At 43.1% G+C, this 15144-nt stretch overlaps 1 protein-coding gene across 1 annotated transcript in view; it reads right to left on the minus strand.

Moving 5' to 3' along the window:
* Cdk5rap2 (CDK5 regulatory subunit associated protein 2) overlaps positions 1–15144 on the minus strand; it is a 186428-nt gene that overhangs the window by 145714 nt on the left and 25570 nt on the right. The window contains 2 exon segments of the mRNA XM_028885700.2: positions 3243–3319; positions 6584–6694. Coding sequence (XP_028741533.1) covers positions 3243–3319; positions 6584–6694 — 188 coding nt within the window.

A 15144-nucleotide genomic window follows, 5' to 3' on the forward strand; every position in this document is an offset into this window, starting at 1 on the left:
ACACCAGCTTTCCACTCAATGTGAAAGACCTTCCATAAACACTCTCATTACTATTTTTACCCTTCAACATTTCCTCTAGATTATTTCCATTCAAATTAGAGTTGTCCTTTTCCTGTGGCAAAGCCCATGTCCTACCCCTTCCCCAACCAACTCAACTCAGAAAAAACAGGGCTGACAGCATTACATTAACATCTCCATCAACATCCACCACAGACAAACTGCTAGGTTCTGGGTAGTTAGGAGCAAAAGGGAATGGCCCATCAGCAGATGTGAGGTAGACACTGAAAGGCCACTTAGATATACTGTGCACACACTATGTCAGCACATGAAAGTTTTAAAAAAGAGAGAGAATGGACCCCTAACCCAAGTTCTGACCTTTCTGTCTAAGACCACAGCTCTTCTCTTTACTAAGCCTGATTCACTCCTCTATAAGATGAGGGTACTCCTTGAGATTTGCCTGAATAATGATATGTGTGGGTCTGAAAGTATTTTAGACAGGGAAAAGAGCTACCCATGTGGGATAGACACCATATGATGGAGAAGTCTATGGAAGTGTCCAGTGCAGGCTAAAAGAAGCTACATGGACCCATGTCTGAGTCTTCTAGAACAAAGAGAGTATGGGAAGGCACTGGGCTGGGAAGGCTAAGAAGAGAAGGCGTCTGTTCAGGAGAAGCTAGAGAAGCAAGAGTAAGAACAGCTATGGAACCTCTGGGATGTGCTGGGGAAAGAGGTGGCAGAGAGGGCGCTGAAATGGTTAAGTCAATGTCAGCATCCATCAATAGAGCTCATGACCTTAACCCCAGAGAGCTCTCCTTGTGCGGTGGTTTGAGTAAGAAATGTCCCTCACAGGCTCTTGTATTTAAACACTTGGTCCCTCATTGATGGCATTGTTTGGGAAAGTTATAAAACCTGGCTGGAGGAAGAATGCCACTGGGGATTGGCTTTGAGGTTCTGCAGACTGGCAGTAATTCCTGTTTCCTCTTTCTGCTCCCTGTTTGTGGATCAATAAATGTTATCAGCCAGCTTCCTGCTCCTGCCACACCTTCTCTGTCATGGTGGATGCTCTCCCTCAAGAACTATAAGCTAAAATAGACCTTTTCTCTCCCCAAATCATTTTTGCCAAGTTATTTTAGAACATCAACAGAGCTGTGACTAACACACCAACATCTCCCTTCTCACCCATCACCACGGCCTGTGTGTGAACTGTGCTTCCCAAGGGTCTTCCCATTAGCCTACCATCCATATCAGCACTCAGTTCTCACCTCACCCAGCCATCCCATTTCCTAACTGGTCTCTCTGCATCCTCACAATACCTCTTCCACCCAAAATTCAGAGTGGCCTTTCCAAGAAGCAAACAACTTATCTACCCTTAGAACAAAGACCAAAATCTCTAGTGTGCTACTCTCCTCCTCCTTTCTCAGACTTGCCACAGCCTCTTTGACACATCTCCATCCACTCACCTGCCTAATTCTCCTGGCAATTCATACTTCATGTAATTGTCACCTCCACAGGCAGACCTTCCCTCTCTTTCACTGTGTTGATGTATCTACTGCCACAGCTATAGACTCACAGTTCCTTTTTTCTCTTTACGGTTCTTCTCCCAACCTTGAGTCATACATTTGCTAATGTAAATATCTCATCATCATCATCATCATTCTCAGAAGAATGCAAGGCTCATGTAGCTACTTGGATCACCATAAGCCTCATACAGTGCCACACACAACTGCCATTTGATAAATATTTTCTGAGTAAGTTAACAAAACCAGTCAGATCACAAAGGGCCTTGAATACAAAGTCTGGCACCTGGCAGTTAGGGAATATATAAACATGCATGGAAGCACCCAAAACAACCCATCCTGAGTAATAATATCAAGGAATGTACATGAGCCCTTGTGAGTTGGGATTCCAATGTCTATGTGCTTTGCAGGAAAAAAAAAAAAAAGTACTACCCAAAATTTGCAGCAGTGAGGCAGTGAGTATGAAGAAGACCAAAGTCACACACTTATCTCGGGCCTGGTACAGCAGACTTGCTTTGGTACCCAAACAATGAGCCACTTCCAAAAGAAACAACTAGTAACCATGAAGATCTCTTAGTCTGGGTACATTTATTAATTTATTCACTCATTCAGCACCAGTCAGTAGAGAAGCCTGGGCCTAGAAGTCTCTGGTCTGCCCCCAATCCACAATAGCCAACTTGCAGCCACCAGACCCAGTTGTAGCCCAGCCCAGAGCGATCCAAACATGTTCCTGGCCCTCCACACCCAACAGGAGTTCCACTGCCATGACAAGAGAAGCACTTCTACACAGACTTCCAAGCAGCCCTTGTGGACCACCTGGGAAGAAATCCCACTCTTCTGGGGCAAAAGTGAACACACTTTGGTATCCCACGTGCCTCACATGCCATCACCACAGCTCCACAAAACTCCACTTGCTCACAATGCACCTCAGAGTAGCCTATGGCTATGGGAGGTTGGGGCATGAGTCAGTGTCTCTGAAGATCTTCAGTGTATGGTGCCATTAATTTTGTGATGAGCATTGATGGATAGAGGAGGAACCAACCAACAGGTCTACAAGTTGTTGATCAATAAATATTTAAATAAATGAACTACTTAATGGATATAGTAGTTTAATTCTTAAGCATTATAATCCCCTTTAAATGGAATGCTACAAGAGTCCCTAGTACACACAAGCTTAAAACAAGTTACTGGCTGAAACCTTCCCTCTGCCTCCCAGCCTCACCCACCAGAACCCCTTCTTGTCCCAGGCATTTTCATCAATGAGAACAAATGAACTCCCTAAACACTTACAACACTGCTAACTTGACTCTCACAAACTGCTAGGGAAAGAAGCTAGACATAAAAGAGGACCTGCTGTATAATCCCATTTATATAAAGTTCCAAAATAGGCAGAACTAAGCAATTGTGTTGAGAATAGTGGGTGTCCTGGGAAAAGGGGGATGCTCTGAGAACATGAAGGGAAGGGGGCATTCTAGAAGCTCGGTGATGTTTCCTTTCTGGCTCATTTGGGAATTCCACATATGTGCTTGCTTCATAAAATGTATCACGCTGTAATCTTCCTATAACCACATATACTTTAAAAACAGTTGACAAACAATTAAATGAAAACTACAAGCTCCTTGGAAAACAAGTGGCTTAGAAAAGCAGCTGGCTGTGCTCCGCTGCCCGGGCCAACACCCATCCATGGGACCCAATGGCCAAGCTTTTGGGGTGACAGGTACTCACGAGGCTTTGACGAGCAACCGATCTCTCTCCTGGAGCTCTTGCTTCAGACTTTCCACTTCCACCTTAAGTTCAATGTTCTTCCAGAGACGACGAGGTAAGAAAAGAAACGGTGTAAGGTTCAGGAGTAGCAAGCGTTGATGGTGGGCAAACTACTTCTGGCTTGGACTGACTATGCCACCCTTGTAATAGCAGATGTTAGACTCAAAACCCTCATTAGCCCCGAGGCACAGAAAAAGGGAATTATTAAGTACTAGTGGTCTCAAAAGAAAGCCATGGATTCCTTAAGACTTGGAACAATTATGTAAATGTTCCAAGTGTCTAACAGCCAGAGCATTCAAATATCTAGGCATAAATGTCATACAAGTGAGGCTGATTTAAAAATTGTTTGCCCTCCGCCAAGCAAATTTACAGTTTGCTTTTCCCATTCGAAGGCAATTACTTCTAGTTGTTTACAATCACGCATGTGGTTGTTGCAGTAGGAACGTGCTACAGATTTAAAAACAAAAATAAAATAAAACTTGTGAGTGGATAAATGGGAGGCCTGACTTATTTCCGTGTGAGATTTCAGGATACTCACGAGAAGCCCAGCTTATGTGGGGAGCTGTGTGCTAAGGGATATCAGAGTCATCAACCTTCTTTCCCTTAAGGCACTGGAACAAAGGAAGTAGCACATGGCCTTGGGCTCACACTCACTCACATGAGAATACAAAGACAGAATTTTTGGCAGGTGGCAGACAGTGGGAGGCAGCAGAGTATTGGTGGGCTTTGGACTTAGCCACAAATGCAGTCCAGACAGAATGCACAAAGGACTCATGTCCTGGAGACTCAGACACAACATGCAGAGGTCTGATATCAAACCAAGATTTCTCTAAATTCTTGCTCTTATTTTTTTAATAACTCATGCTGATTTTACATTTTCTTCTACCCATTTGTATTTTTAAAATAATAATATTATCATAAAATGTGTAATCCAAAGGACATGCTTCCCTCCTTCCTGCCAAGTATCCCTGGGGAGAGAAGCATGCTCAGTCAAGAGTGCAGCCCACACTGAAGGACATGGGCCCCTTCACAGAAGGAGATGTCAGCAAGTCAGTGGACACATGTGTACTGACTTCACAGACACCTGAGTGCTAGTGACAGTCGTAGCACTAAGGACACTGAAGTCAACATGACATACCTAAGCTTTTCCTTCATGCAAATAAAGCAGCCAGCAGTGTGACCCTGTGCCTGTCCTTAGAGACACATCCCGAGGATAAGAAAGCAGAGCTGTGGCTGTCGGATCCCACACTATTAAGAGAGGACCAAGGTGTCTCCCTGAGGTGAGGACTGGGGAACCAAATAACATGGAGAGAAGCCTGTGCTGTTCTCTTGCCTGTCAGACAGGAACTCAAGAAGTCTGTCTAGGAGGCAGAATTTTTCTCTCGAATAAACGTTCCTTTGCATAACAGACAAAACCCGGAGCGGCAGTGCACAGAGTCTTCATGTGTGCCTCTGTGAGAAACGTGCTGCAAGCCTTGGGTTCCTCCACCAGCTCCCACAGGGCAGAACAGGAGTGGGAGCTGACAGAGTGTGTTCTGTGAGCATGGCTTGTGTGCGAACTGATGGCTAGCTAGCATGCCTATGTTCCCCATGCACAGTATCTCAAGTTCTAAATGTGTGTGTAAGATGAGAGCCGTTTCCAAAGCAAGAGTCAAAGAGCCTTCAAAGCACAAAATTGACTATTACAAAGCTATAAAAGAACAGCTAAAACAACTCCTAAACTACTATTGGGAAAGACATCCAAGAAATCATTAAATGAAAACTGCAAAATGCAGAACAGAACTTGCTGGTACTTATGCAAAAGGGGGTTACACATAGACATTTATGTAAATTTCTACACAAAACTCCTCTGCACAGGGCATCAATAATACTGGTTAGATCCAGGGGCCTAAGGATCAGAGTACCATCTTTTTAGGACACATATTTTATGTTTTTTAAATTCTGAACCTGAACCACACACATGCACCTACACAAAAGCTTGGTGAGGAAGATAATTCAACCAGGCCATCAGTCAGTGAAAAGAAGGAGAAGTAGTACATTGAAGCAGGCAGATCAGACTCAAAACCCATTGTGTACCATCATGACAGTAGGCAAGTTACTGACATTCCCCAAGCCTCTGATTCCTCGCTATAAGAGCAGATAATCTCCACTGTCTGGGACTGTCTTGACAATCACAGTAAAACGACCAATGTGTAAGAGCCCCAAAGAGCTGTGGACCCAGGGGGCAGCAGATAGTTTGACATCCTGCCACCTCAAGGCCCGAGATGTTTGGCCCCAGTGCACAGTGTGCTCTAACTATTGGTTCCCCATGAAATTCTGGTTGCATCACCACTGCATCCTCTTTGTCTTTTCATGCTGACACTGCAGAAGACACTGTGCCTTCAGGGAAAAGGGAGCTTTTCAGAAAGGTAGCGAAATTCCTCTAGGTAGGCCCTAGGTAGGCCCCCCCCAACTCTCACCCCACCTGCCGCCGAGAGCACCTTTCCCCTTTCAAATGTTTCCACCAGCACCAACTTCAGAGGTGAGGAGATGGAATAATTGCTAGGCCAGGGGCTAATCTACCAGCGAAAGCTAAGATATAGGCATCTATGTACTGTTTGGACTCATGGCATCTCTAGAAAGCCAAATTCTTCTTGAAGGTTCCAGAAACAAAGTTTGTTTACAGACACAGACCTGCAGGTTAACGCTTCAAATGCGAAGAGACTTTTCCTGACACTTGTAAGCAAGCACATAGGAGTGGAGGAGTCAAATTGCAGAAAATCTACCCAGCCTAACTCTGGGTAGCCAGAGTCTACAAGTCAGTGATGGTGGCTGCTCAGCACTGACTGCTTGCTGGAGCCATTCACCCATCACCCCCTTTGCACCTGTCACCCCCTTTGTACCTGTCACCCTGCTTTCATCCAAACAGCCCCAGGGCTATCACTTCACTGTGGAAGCAAGCCCAAAGAGGGGGTGACTGGCTGAAAAGTCACCCACCCCACTGGTTGCTAACACTGCCGTTCAATTACAAAGCTATCCTACTGCTCCACTGCCAGTTTCAAAAGAATAAATAATTATAAAAAGACAACTAAGACCAGGACTGTGAGTCAGAAATCAGATGTCAAAAAGATTAAAAGACTTCCTTAAGATCACACACCTCGCTTTACTGAGGATTGTTCTAGCATCGTGTTCTCCCCAAAATCAATCCAAATTAAATGACAACAGCTGTTCATGCTAACTCTAAAAACAAATAGCAGTCAAATGTCTTCTGGGAAAAACTATGAGCAAAGACACAAGGGACAGCAGCCAGAGTGGTTACTCACTGTCTTGTAGATGTGCTCGACGGGGCCAGTAAACTCCTGCTGCATCCTTTCCTCAAGGAAGTAGATGCGGAGCTTCAGGTTGAAGTTCTCCTTCTTCAGCTCGGTGATTTGCTGCAAAGCAAGCACAGGACAGTCACTACAGCAGCTGGGCCAAATGCCAGGAGAGCTGACCCTGGTGACAATGACACCAGTCCGCCAGGGCAGATGGTTCCCACTAGCCACAGTAGGACACTCTGAGCATCAAAATGAATACTGACAGGCATGAACAAGTGAAAAAGAAGGTATGACTCCACATCAGTGGGAGAAGGGGGAAGGGGGAGACTGGGTGATGGGGATGGGATGGTGGGATAGGAAGGGAAAAGGAAGAGAGAGAGAAATGAAGGACAACAGGAGCCACTGCTACCTAACTTTTACAGTAATACCAACTTAGATGAGAACCACCAACACTTGAAATGGCATCAGAGGACAAATCACCAAAGAGTAAAATATTCAAGCTCAACAGATCCCCCACAGATGTCCTACTAGTTACATAAGAAATGGGGCTTTCACAATCTGGAAATCTTACAAATATCAACTCAATCAAGAAAATATAACTATTATCACCACTGATGGGTCAAAGCCATGGCATGTGCCTCCTGAAATAAATCACTGTGAGCAAACGATTCATCTAGAGCACTCCAGGCTGCAGTCATTAACCCGAATCCCATCAAGGAGTCAAACAGAATAATCTAAGTTAAAGGACTGTGCAAAACAATAGAGCTGAATTCTTCAAAAACCCTAATGACAATCTGGTAAAAATGACAGTGGAGGTCTTCTAAACAATGTGAGGTTACAGGAAACAAGACTGGTAAGCATAATGGAAGACTCTCAAATGTTTAAATATATATTACATATGGTAATGATAACTAGGGGAAATCAGAAAACAACTTTATGTTAGGTTGTAACATCAGGATTTTCTAGAAGAGTGTCCTAACAAGACGACCTATACCTAAGCACATAACGTGCTATGTGGTATTCTCTGCAGCTATGTAAGAGTGTTGGATGAGAAAAGGGAAGATATATCAAATGTAGAACATTAACTGATAAATCTATAATGATCTATAATTTCACAACTTTTCTGTATGTTTAAAATTTGTCAAAATAAGGGGACAGGGCTATTACACAAAATGATATTTACTGAGACATAATTGTGTAAACAAATATTGACCTAGATAACTTAATATGTGGAGCCTCAACTCTTAAGCTACACTGTGAAAGTACCACCCCCATTATACACAAGATCAAGGATCATACCAATAGTACATCAGCTGGGCACATATCCTGCTGGGACTCCAACAACCTGATCCGCCAGGTAGACCTCGTTGACTATGGGAAACAGGTGACACTTTGATTTGTTGATCCAGCATTCTGAGCAGGCTAACAAAATGACTAGCCTAACTCCAAGGAGACATTAACCTACACACTGAATTAACTTCCTATGACAAAAAAAAAAAAAAAAAAAAAAAAACACTACCACCATGCTTAAACAGCTAAATGTTTTCAAAGTCCTCCCACCATCCCCACATTCTGCTTGGGGGTGGTATGGTGGGTATTCCTCTCCTCAGAACTGTAGTCAGGAATGACAGAAGCATGGGTAGAAAAGGACTTGAAATGAGTCTAGAATGATAGTTACCTGTTGGGGAGGAAAAGTGGGTGGCATTTGGGAATATCAATGAAGGACTCTTTTGGGGTGCTAAAACTACTGTTTCTTGTCATTCATTGATGATGGTTGTGGCATTTATTTTTCGATAATTCACTGAACTATTCACACATGTGTAGCAGGTATCTCATGCATCTTAAAGAATTTTAAATGTATGTATCTTAAAGAACTTTAAAGAGTTCTTAAAGTCAAATAGTACATGGTTAATTTAAATTACTAAAGCCAACAGTCTATGGTTAAGTAAATCATGGTATGTCCACTGAATGGAGTATTACAAAGACATAACAAAGAACAGTTTGTGTACACATATGAAATTATCTCCAAGATGTACTGTTAAATAGAAACGTATGGCATCAACATTATATAAGATAGACTAGGTAGACTATTACTTACATAAAAGAGGAGAGATAGTAAAATGGGAAAAAGAGAGATGATGAAAAGGTCCAACATTTCAGTTAGACTCTGAGCCTCCGTCTCTTCCTTCCTTCCTTCCTTCCTTCCTTCCTTCCTTCCTTCCTTCCTTCCTTCCTTCCTTCCTTCCTTCCTTTTGGTTTTTCGAGACAGGGTTTCTCTGTGTAGTTTTGGTGCCTATCCTGCATCTTGCTCTGTAGACCAGGCTGGCCTCAAACTCACAGAGATCCTCCTGGCTCTGCCTCCCAAGTGCTGGGATTAAAGGCGTGTGCCACCACCACCCAGCGCGGAGCCTCTGTTTCTTTATCTCTAACATACAAATGATAAAATCAATCTCATGGGTTTCTGTGAGAAGAAAATAAACACTATATATAAGAAAATAAACAACTATATAAATATGTAAAAGCTGGGCCAGACATGGTGGTATGCACTTATAATCCAGGAGGCGAATGAAGGAGGGTGGTAAGGTTGAACAACCTGGGCAACATAGTGACAATGTCTCAAACCACTTCCACAAAAAAATGTACAGCTTGTGCCTTGAAATGAATCAGAAAAAGTACCAGTAAAGAAACCGATGTTATAAAAGAGAACCAAACAGAAATTATAAAATTGGAAACTAGAATAGCCAAAAATACAACAACTAAATAGACTCAAAACAGAGACAACCCCAAATTCAAATTAATAAAAATCCAACAGGAAAGAAGAATCAAAAGGAAACTTGAAAAACATTAATACAGCCTCTGAGACAATAACCAAAATTCTAATGTTCATCAAAGTCTCTGATATATTAAAAGATAAATTTTAAAAAAAAAAAAAGTATGTTTCAGGAAAAAAATACCCAAAGAAATAATTTAAGACATTCTATTTGGAAAATGACTTAGGGCCTCACACCTAGACCATGGTGCACACTAGAGACAAAAACAATGCTTGAAAGCCTGAGAAATTTGACATATTACATGGGGAGGTTGGGGGGAGTCAAAAGGCAGCCGATTTCTCCATCACAGCAACATTACAGGCTGAAGGAAACTGCCATGCAAGATGCTATATCAGGAACAATACTAATGAATGACAGTAACACAAGGCACTCTCAAATGCAGGAAAATACAGAGATTCATCAGCAACAGACCTGCTCTAAAGGAAATGACAGAGGGAGTTCTTCAGATTGAAAGGAAATGATACCAAGGCAGTGTGGAACCCTGGAAGTAGAAGGAAAAGAAATGTCAATTGTTAATATCTGCATATTCAGTTACAGAAACAATTCAAATGAAAAGTCCATAAACTCTTTAAAATGGATGTGACAGGTGAAGTAAAATCATAACAGACTGGGGAGAGGTGTCAAGTATGTTACTATAATACATTTGGGATAAAGACAACAGCAACATTGTCACATCTTACTATGGAGAAATGGAAAGAGGAGGGAGGAGACATAAAGGGCAATGGAGGGAGAGAGGGAGAAAAGAAGAAAGAATGGAAGAAGGGAGGGAGGAAGGGGTGGAGGGAGAATTCACCTCAAAAGCAGCCACTAAAATGTCTTAAAGATTTGAAGATAAACTATACAAAGATCTATTTAAAATTGAATCCAATATATTTGAATGAAGTATGAAAAGTATTCAAATACTGTAAAAAAGAGATTTGAAAAGAAAATAAGACATTAGAAAACGTTTAAAAATTGTATGTCAAAAAAATTAAGTCAAAACACATTGATGTACATTAAATGCAAATGGAATAAACACCCCAGCTAAAATACAGAGACTGTTAGAAAAGATTTTAAAGCCAATTATGGGGCTGATGAGATAGCTAAGAAGCCAGACAACCTGAGTTCCAATCCTAGGACTCACATGGTAAAAGAAGAAAAACAACTGCAAGTTGTCCTCACAACTCCACACTCATTCCTGTAGCACACACATGTACACACACAAAGTAAATAAATAAATAAATAAATAAATAAATAAATAAATAAATAAATAAATAAATGTGATATTTAAAAGGCAAATTAGGTGCTATATACAAGAAATTTATATTCCAGGCGATAGTGGCACATGCCTTTAATTGAGGCAGAGGCAAGTGGATCCCTGTGAGTTTGAGGCCAGCCTGGTCTACAGAGCGAGATCCAGGACAGGCATCAAAACTACATGGAGAAACCTTGTCTCAAAAAACCAAAAGAAAAAAAGAAATTTATACTATATACCTAAGGATAGAAGTAAGTTAGTTAAAAGTAAACAAGGAAGGCTGAAGAGACAATTCAGAGATTAAGAGCACTGGTTGCCTGTCTAGAGAACCCAGGTTTGATGCTCAGCACCCACATGGTGGCTCAAAAACATCTGTAATTCCAGTTCCAGGGAATCCAATGCCCTCTTCTGTCCTACACACACACTGAATGCAAGCAGGCAGAACACCCACACACATAAAATAAAAATAAAGGTTAAAAATATTTTAAATGAACAGAAAAAATACAGTGTGTGAACCCTAAATACAAGAAAGCTATGATAACGTCAAAGCAAAGACTCAGTCAAGAACAAGAGGGATACTGCACGATGATAAAAAACAATGACCCCATGTGTACAAGCCTGGCACTGCAGTGTCAGATTCATGACACGGAACAGGAAGGAGAATTGCACCAATTAGTTACTGTTCGAGTTATCAATACTCCTTTCTCATTAATCAAGAAGGAAAAACACAAAGCAAAAGTCAGAAAGAATGCATAACAACTTTAAGCAATACTATCAACCAGCAAGGTCTACCTTACATTCATGAGATGCTAACTAGGCACTCAAATGAGCAGGGACTTTGCCAAGATATTCTAGGTCACAAAACAAACCTTAGCACACTTAGAAACACAAAGCCAAACTATACTCTCTGATCATAATGCAATTATCCCAAAAGTCAGGAACTAAAAAGAACAGTGAAAAATCCCCAAATGCTTAGACATAGGGCAACACGCTTCTAACCAGTCCACACGTGGATCAAGAAGTAGCTGTGGAGAAAACTAAGAGACACTCTGAACTAAACAAAAACAAAAATATCATATATTAAAAATGGCTGGACACAGTGACATCAATGCTGAGGAGGAAATCTCTACTGTCAAATACTTCAGCCAAGAAAGGTCTCACGTCAACAATTGAGGCCTCTAGCTCAGAAGCAGGAAAATAAGCAAAATAAACCTAAAGAAAGCAAAATTAAGGGTAAAATAAACACAAAACTAGAAATTGGTGAAATAGAAAGGGGAAAAAACCCGTGGCCCTACTGCAGCCTAGGTCTGTTTGATGTGGGTGGCATCTGTTGCCATGAGGGACATTCAGATTCCCAGGGTCTGGGCTGCCACCTAAGGATAAATTGGCATCTGATGGCCTTGATACTGCTAGGGCTATGCCCATCAGGGTGGCCTGTGCTGCCACCTGGGGCCATGGTGACATCCAGACCCAGGCAGCTCCAGAGGACCATGTCCGTGGTTCTACCATAACTGGTGTCTGTGTTGAAGTCCAAGGCCCATGTAGCCACCAGGGGCCACGCAGAGGCCTGAGGTCTGGGATACAGCCTGTAGCCTGTTGGAGTCTGGGGGCCATGCTGCAACCGGCCATGATTTAAGTGGCCTGTGCTACCATCCAGGGCCATGGTGTCATCTGGGCACAGGCTGCTGCTGCTGGCCATGTCTGGGCCTATGGCCCTATAGCAGCCAGGGTTTGTGTTAATGTCCATAGCTCCTGTTGCTACGAAGCCATGTGGATTCCCAGGGTAAAGGCTGCCACCTGGGGCCATGTTGATGTCTGAGGGCCACACCACCACCAGGGCCATGCCAGTCTGGTAGCCTGCACTGCCACCTAGAGCCTTGGTGACATTCAGACCTGGGCTGCTGCCAAGGACCACATCTGGGTCTATGATCCTACTGAGCTGGAGTCTGTGTTGAAGTCCATGGTCTATGCTGCCATTGAGATCAGGTCAGCCACCTGAGTCCACATTGGTGACTGAGGGCCATCCTGCAGCTGGGGCCATGCAGACCTGAGTGGCCTGAGCTGCTACCCAATGCCATGGTAACATCCAGGCCAGAGCTGCAACTGAGGGCCATGTGTCCATGTGTGGGTCCATGGCCCTACTGCAGCCAGCGTCTGTGCTGTTGTCTGAGTTTCCTGTTATAATCAAAGGCCATGTGGCTACCTGAGATCTGGAGCTCTGTCAGTGTCTGAGGGCCATGCCCTCACTGGGGCTGTGCTGATCTGAGTGGCCTGAACTGCCACCTTGAGGCAATGGTGACATCCAGACCCAGCTGCTACCAAAGACCATGTCTAGGTCCACGGTCCCACCAAAGCCAGGATCTGTGCTGCCACCAAAGTTACACAAAAGCCCCAGGACCGGGGCCCCAACCTGTAGCCTTGGTAGTGTCTGGAGATCATGGCCCCACTAGAGCCATCCTGATCTGAGTGGCCTGTGCTTCCACCTGGAGCCAGGATGTTGTCCAGGCACAAAGTGCTGCCAAAGGACATGTTTGGGTCCGTGGTCCTGTTGCAGCTGGGGTCTGTGTTTATGTCAGTGGTCCATGTCACTTCAGGGGGGCCATAGGAACCATTAATGGAATCACAGGGCCATGCTGAGCCAGTCCTGTCCTTCGCTGGCCCTGGATTAACTGGCCCTGCCCCTCACTGGACACTGCAGCAAGAGAGCTGCCCCCTACTTCCCAACCCTCACCACTGGTAGTAGAGAGATGACCCTGATGGCATGGGCATAGGGGAGTTGGTTCCACCCCTCGCCTGAGGAGGGTGGCCCCAATGGCTTGAACTTACCAGCTCAACTATCACTCAGGCCCACAGTTGGGCCTGGAGTTGCCAACCTAACATCTACCTCATCTAGGACCTGCTAGAGTTCATGAAAGGACTGGTCCTGTGTAACGGATCACTGCAGGATCTCCATGACTGAGGAAACAGCAGGATATTCGAGAGTTTTGGTGAGGATCCAGTGATGATGGTGTACCAGAAACCGAGGCCTTGAACAAAACCAATGACTCATTACAATGAACATTTGCAAGGAAAGCTGATTGGACAAAAGGGTGTGCTGTGTCACACATCGCAGCTCCCAACGCCACCAAGATGAATAAGGTGTTGGAGAGGTGGGAAAGAGGGAGAAACAAAGAGGGTTTTGTTTTATTGTTTTGTTTGGTTTGTTTTTCTTTCTGTTTTTGTTTGTTTGCTTGTTTTGGTTTGATTTTTTTTTTAATTTTCATTGGGGGGGGCTGCTGCAGGGGAGAGAGGATGACATGGAGGGACTGAAAAATGAGCAGAATTGGGGTGAATGATGTGAAATTCCCAAAAATTCAATAAAGAAATTATGTTAAAAAATTTTTTTAAAGGGCGGAGGGAATCAACAGAGAAAACTTGAGTTTAAAATTTACTTTTTTCAAATTACAAATGAAACTAACAAATCTCTAATAATAGCATCAGAGAAGAAATAAAACAGAAGCATGTATGAGCCCCCAGGTTTAATTCCTAGTCTTCAAAGAAAATAAAAAACTAGAAAAAAGGATGAACTAGGACAAATCAACACAGATTCCACAATGATTAAAAGGATAACATGCACGATTCTCTGTCCAGACATCAGAGAGCAAATACAATCAACTGACCAAAGGAAAACACAATCTAAACAGTGATGTACCTATCTTCAAAACTAAATTTGTACTTAAAGTCTTATAGGGGCTGAGGATGTAAGTCAGGTGACAGAATGCTTGCCTGGCATGTTTGAAGCCCTGGCTTCCATCCCCAACACCACATAAACCATTCATGGTGGCATAAGACGCAATGCCAGCCCTCGGGAGGCAGAGGCAGGAAAACCAAGAGTTTAGGATCAGTCTTGAGTACACAGTGAGTTCCAGGACAGCCTTGGGCTATATGACATCTTGCCTCAAAGAAAAAAAAGAAAGAAGGGAGGGAGGAAGGGAGAGAGAAAGAAGAAGAGGAAAGAAGGAAAATACAGATGCTGATGATTTCAGCAACAATTTCTATCAAATACTTAAATGAAAAGCAATGTCAGCAATGCCTGTTCTTTTCAACTTCTTCCAGAAATGGCAGGTTGTGGGTCTTTTCTACCAGGCTTTATGAGAACAACAAAAGCAGACAGAAATATTACAGGAAAACTACAGACTAAATCCTTCATGATAATAAACACAAAACCTTTGGCTGAAGCTAAAAAATTGAATAAACAGATTGTTACATCACTAGATTGACCCCAGCCACACAAGGGTAACTGACTGCTCCTCAGTCAAGCCACATAAGCTGCCACACTAACAAACCAAAGAGTCAAAAAGAGTAACATCTTATCAGCACATGCAAAAGATACATGTTACCAAACCCAACTTGCATTTGGGACATGGAGAGGGACTCACCCAAGCAGGAATTAGAAACTTCATTAATTTGCTAAAAGTAACTATAGTGTATGTGTGTGTGTGTGTATGTATAGCACACATAAT

This window comes from Peromyscus leucopus, chromosome 2 (assembly GCF_004664715.2).
Source record: "Peromyscus leucopus breed LL Stock chromosome 2, UCI_PerLeu_2.1, whole genome shotgun sequence".
NCBI classification, from domain to species: domain Eukaryota; kingdom Metazoa; phylum Chordata; class Mammalia; order Rodentia; family Cricetidae; genus Peromyscus; species Peromyscus leucopus.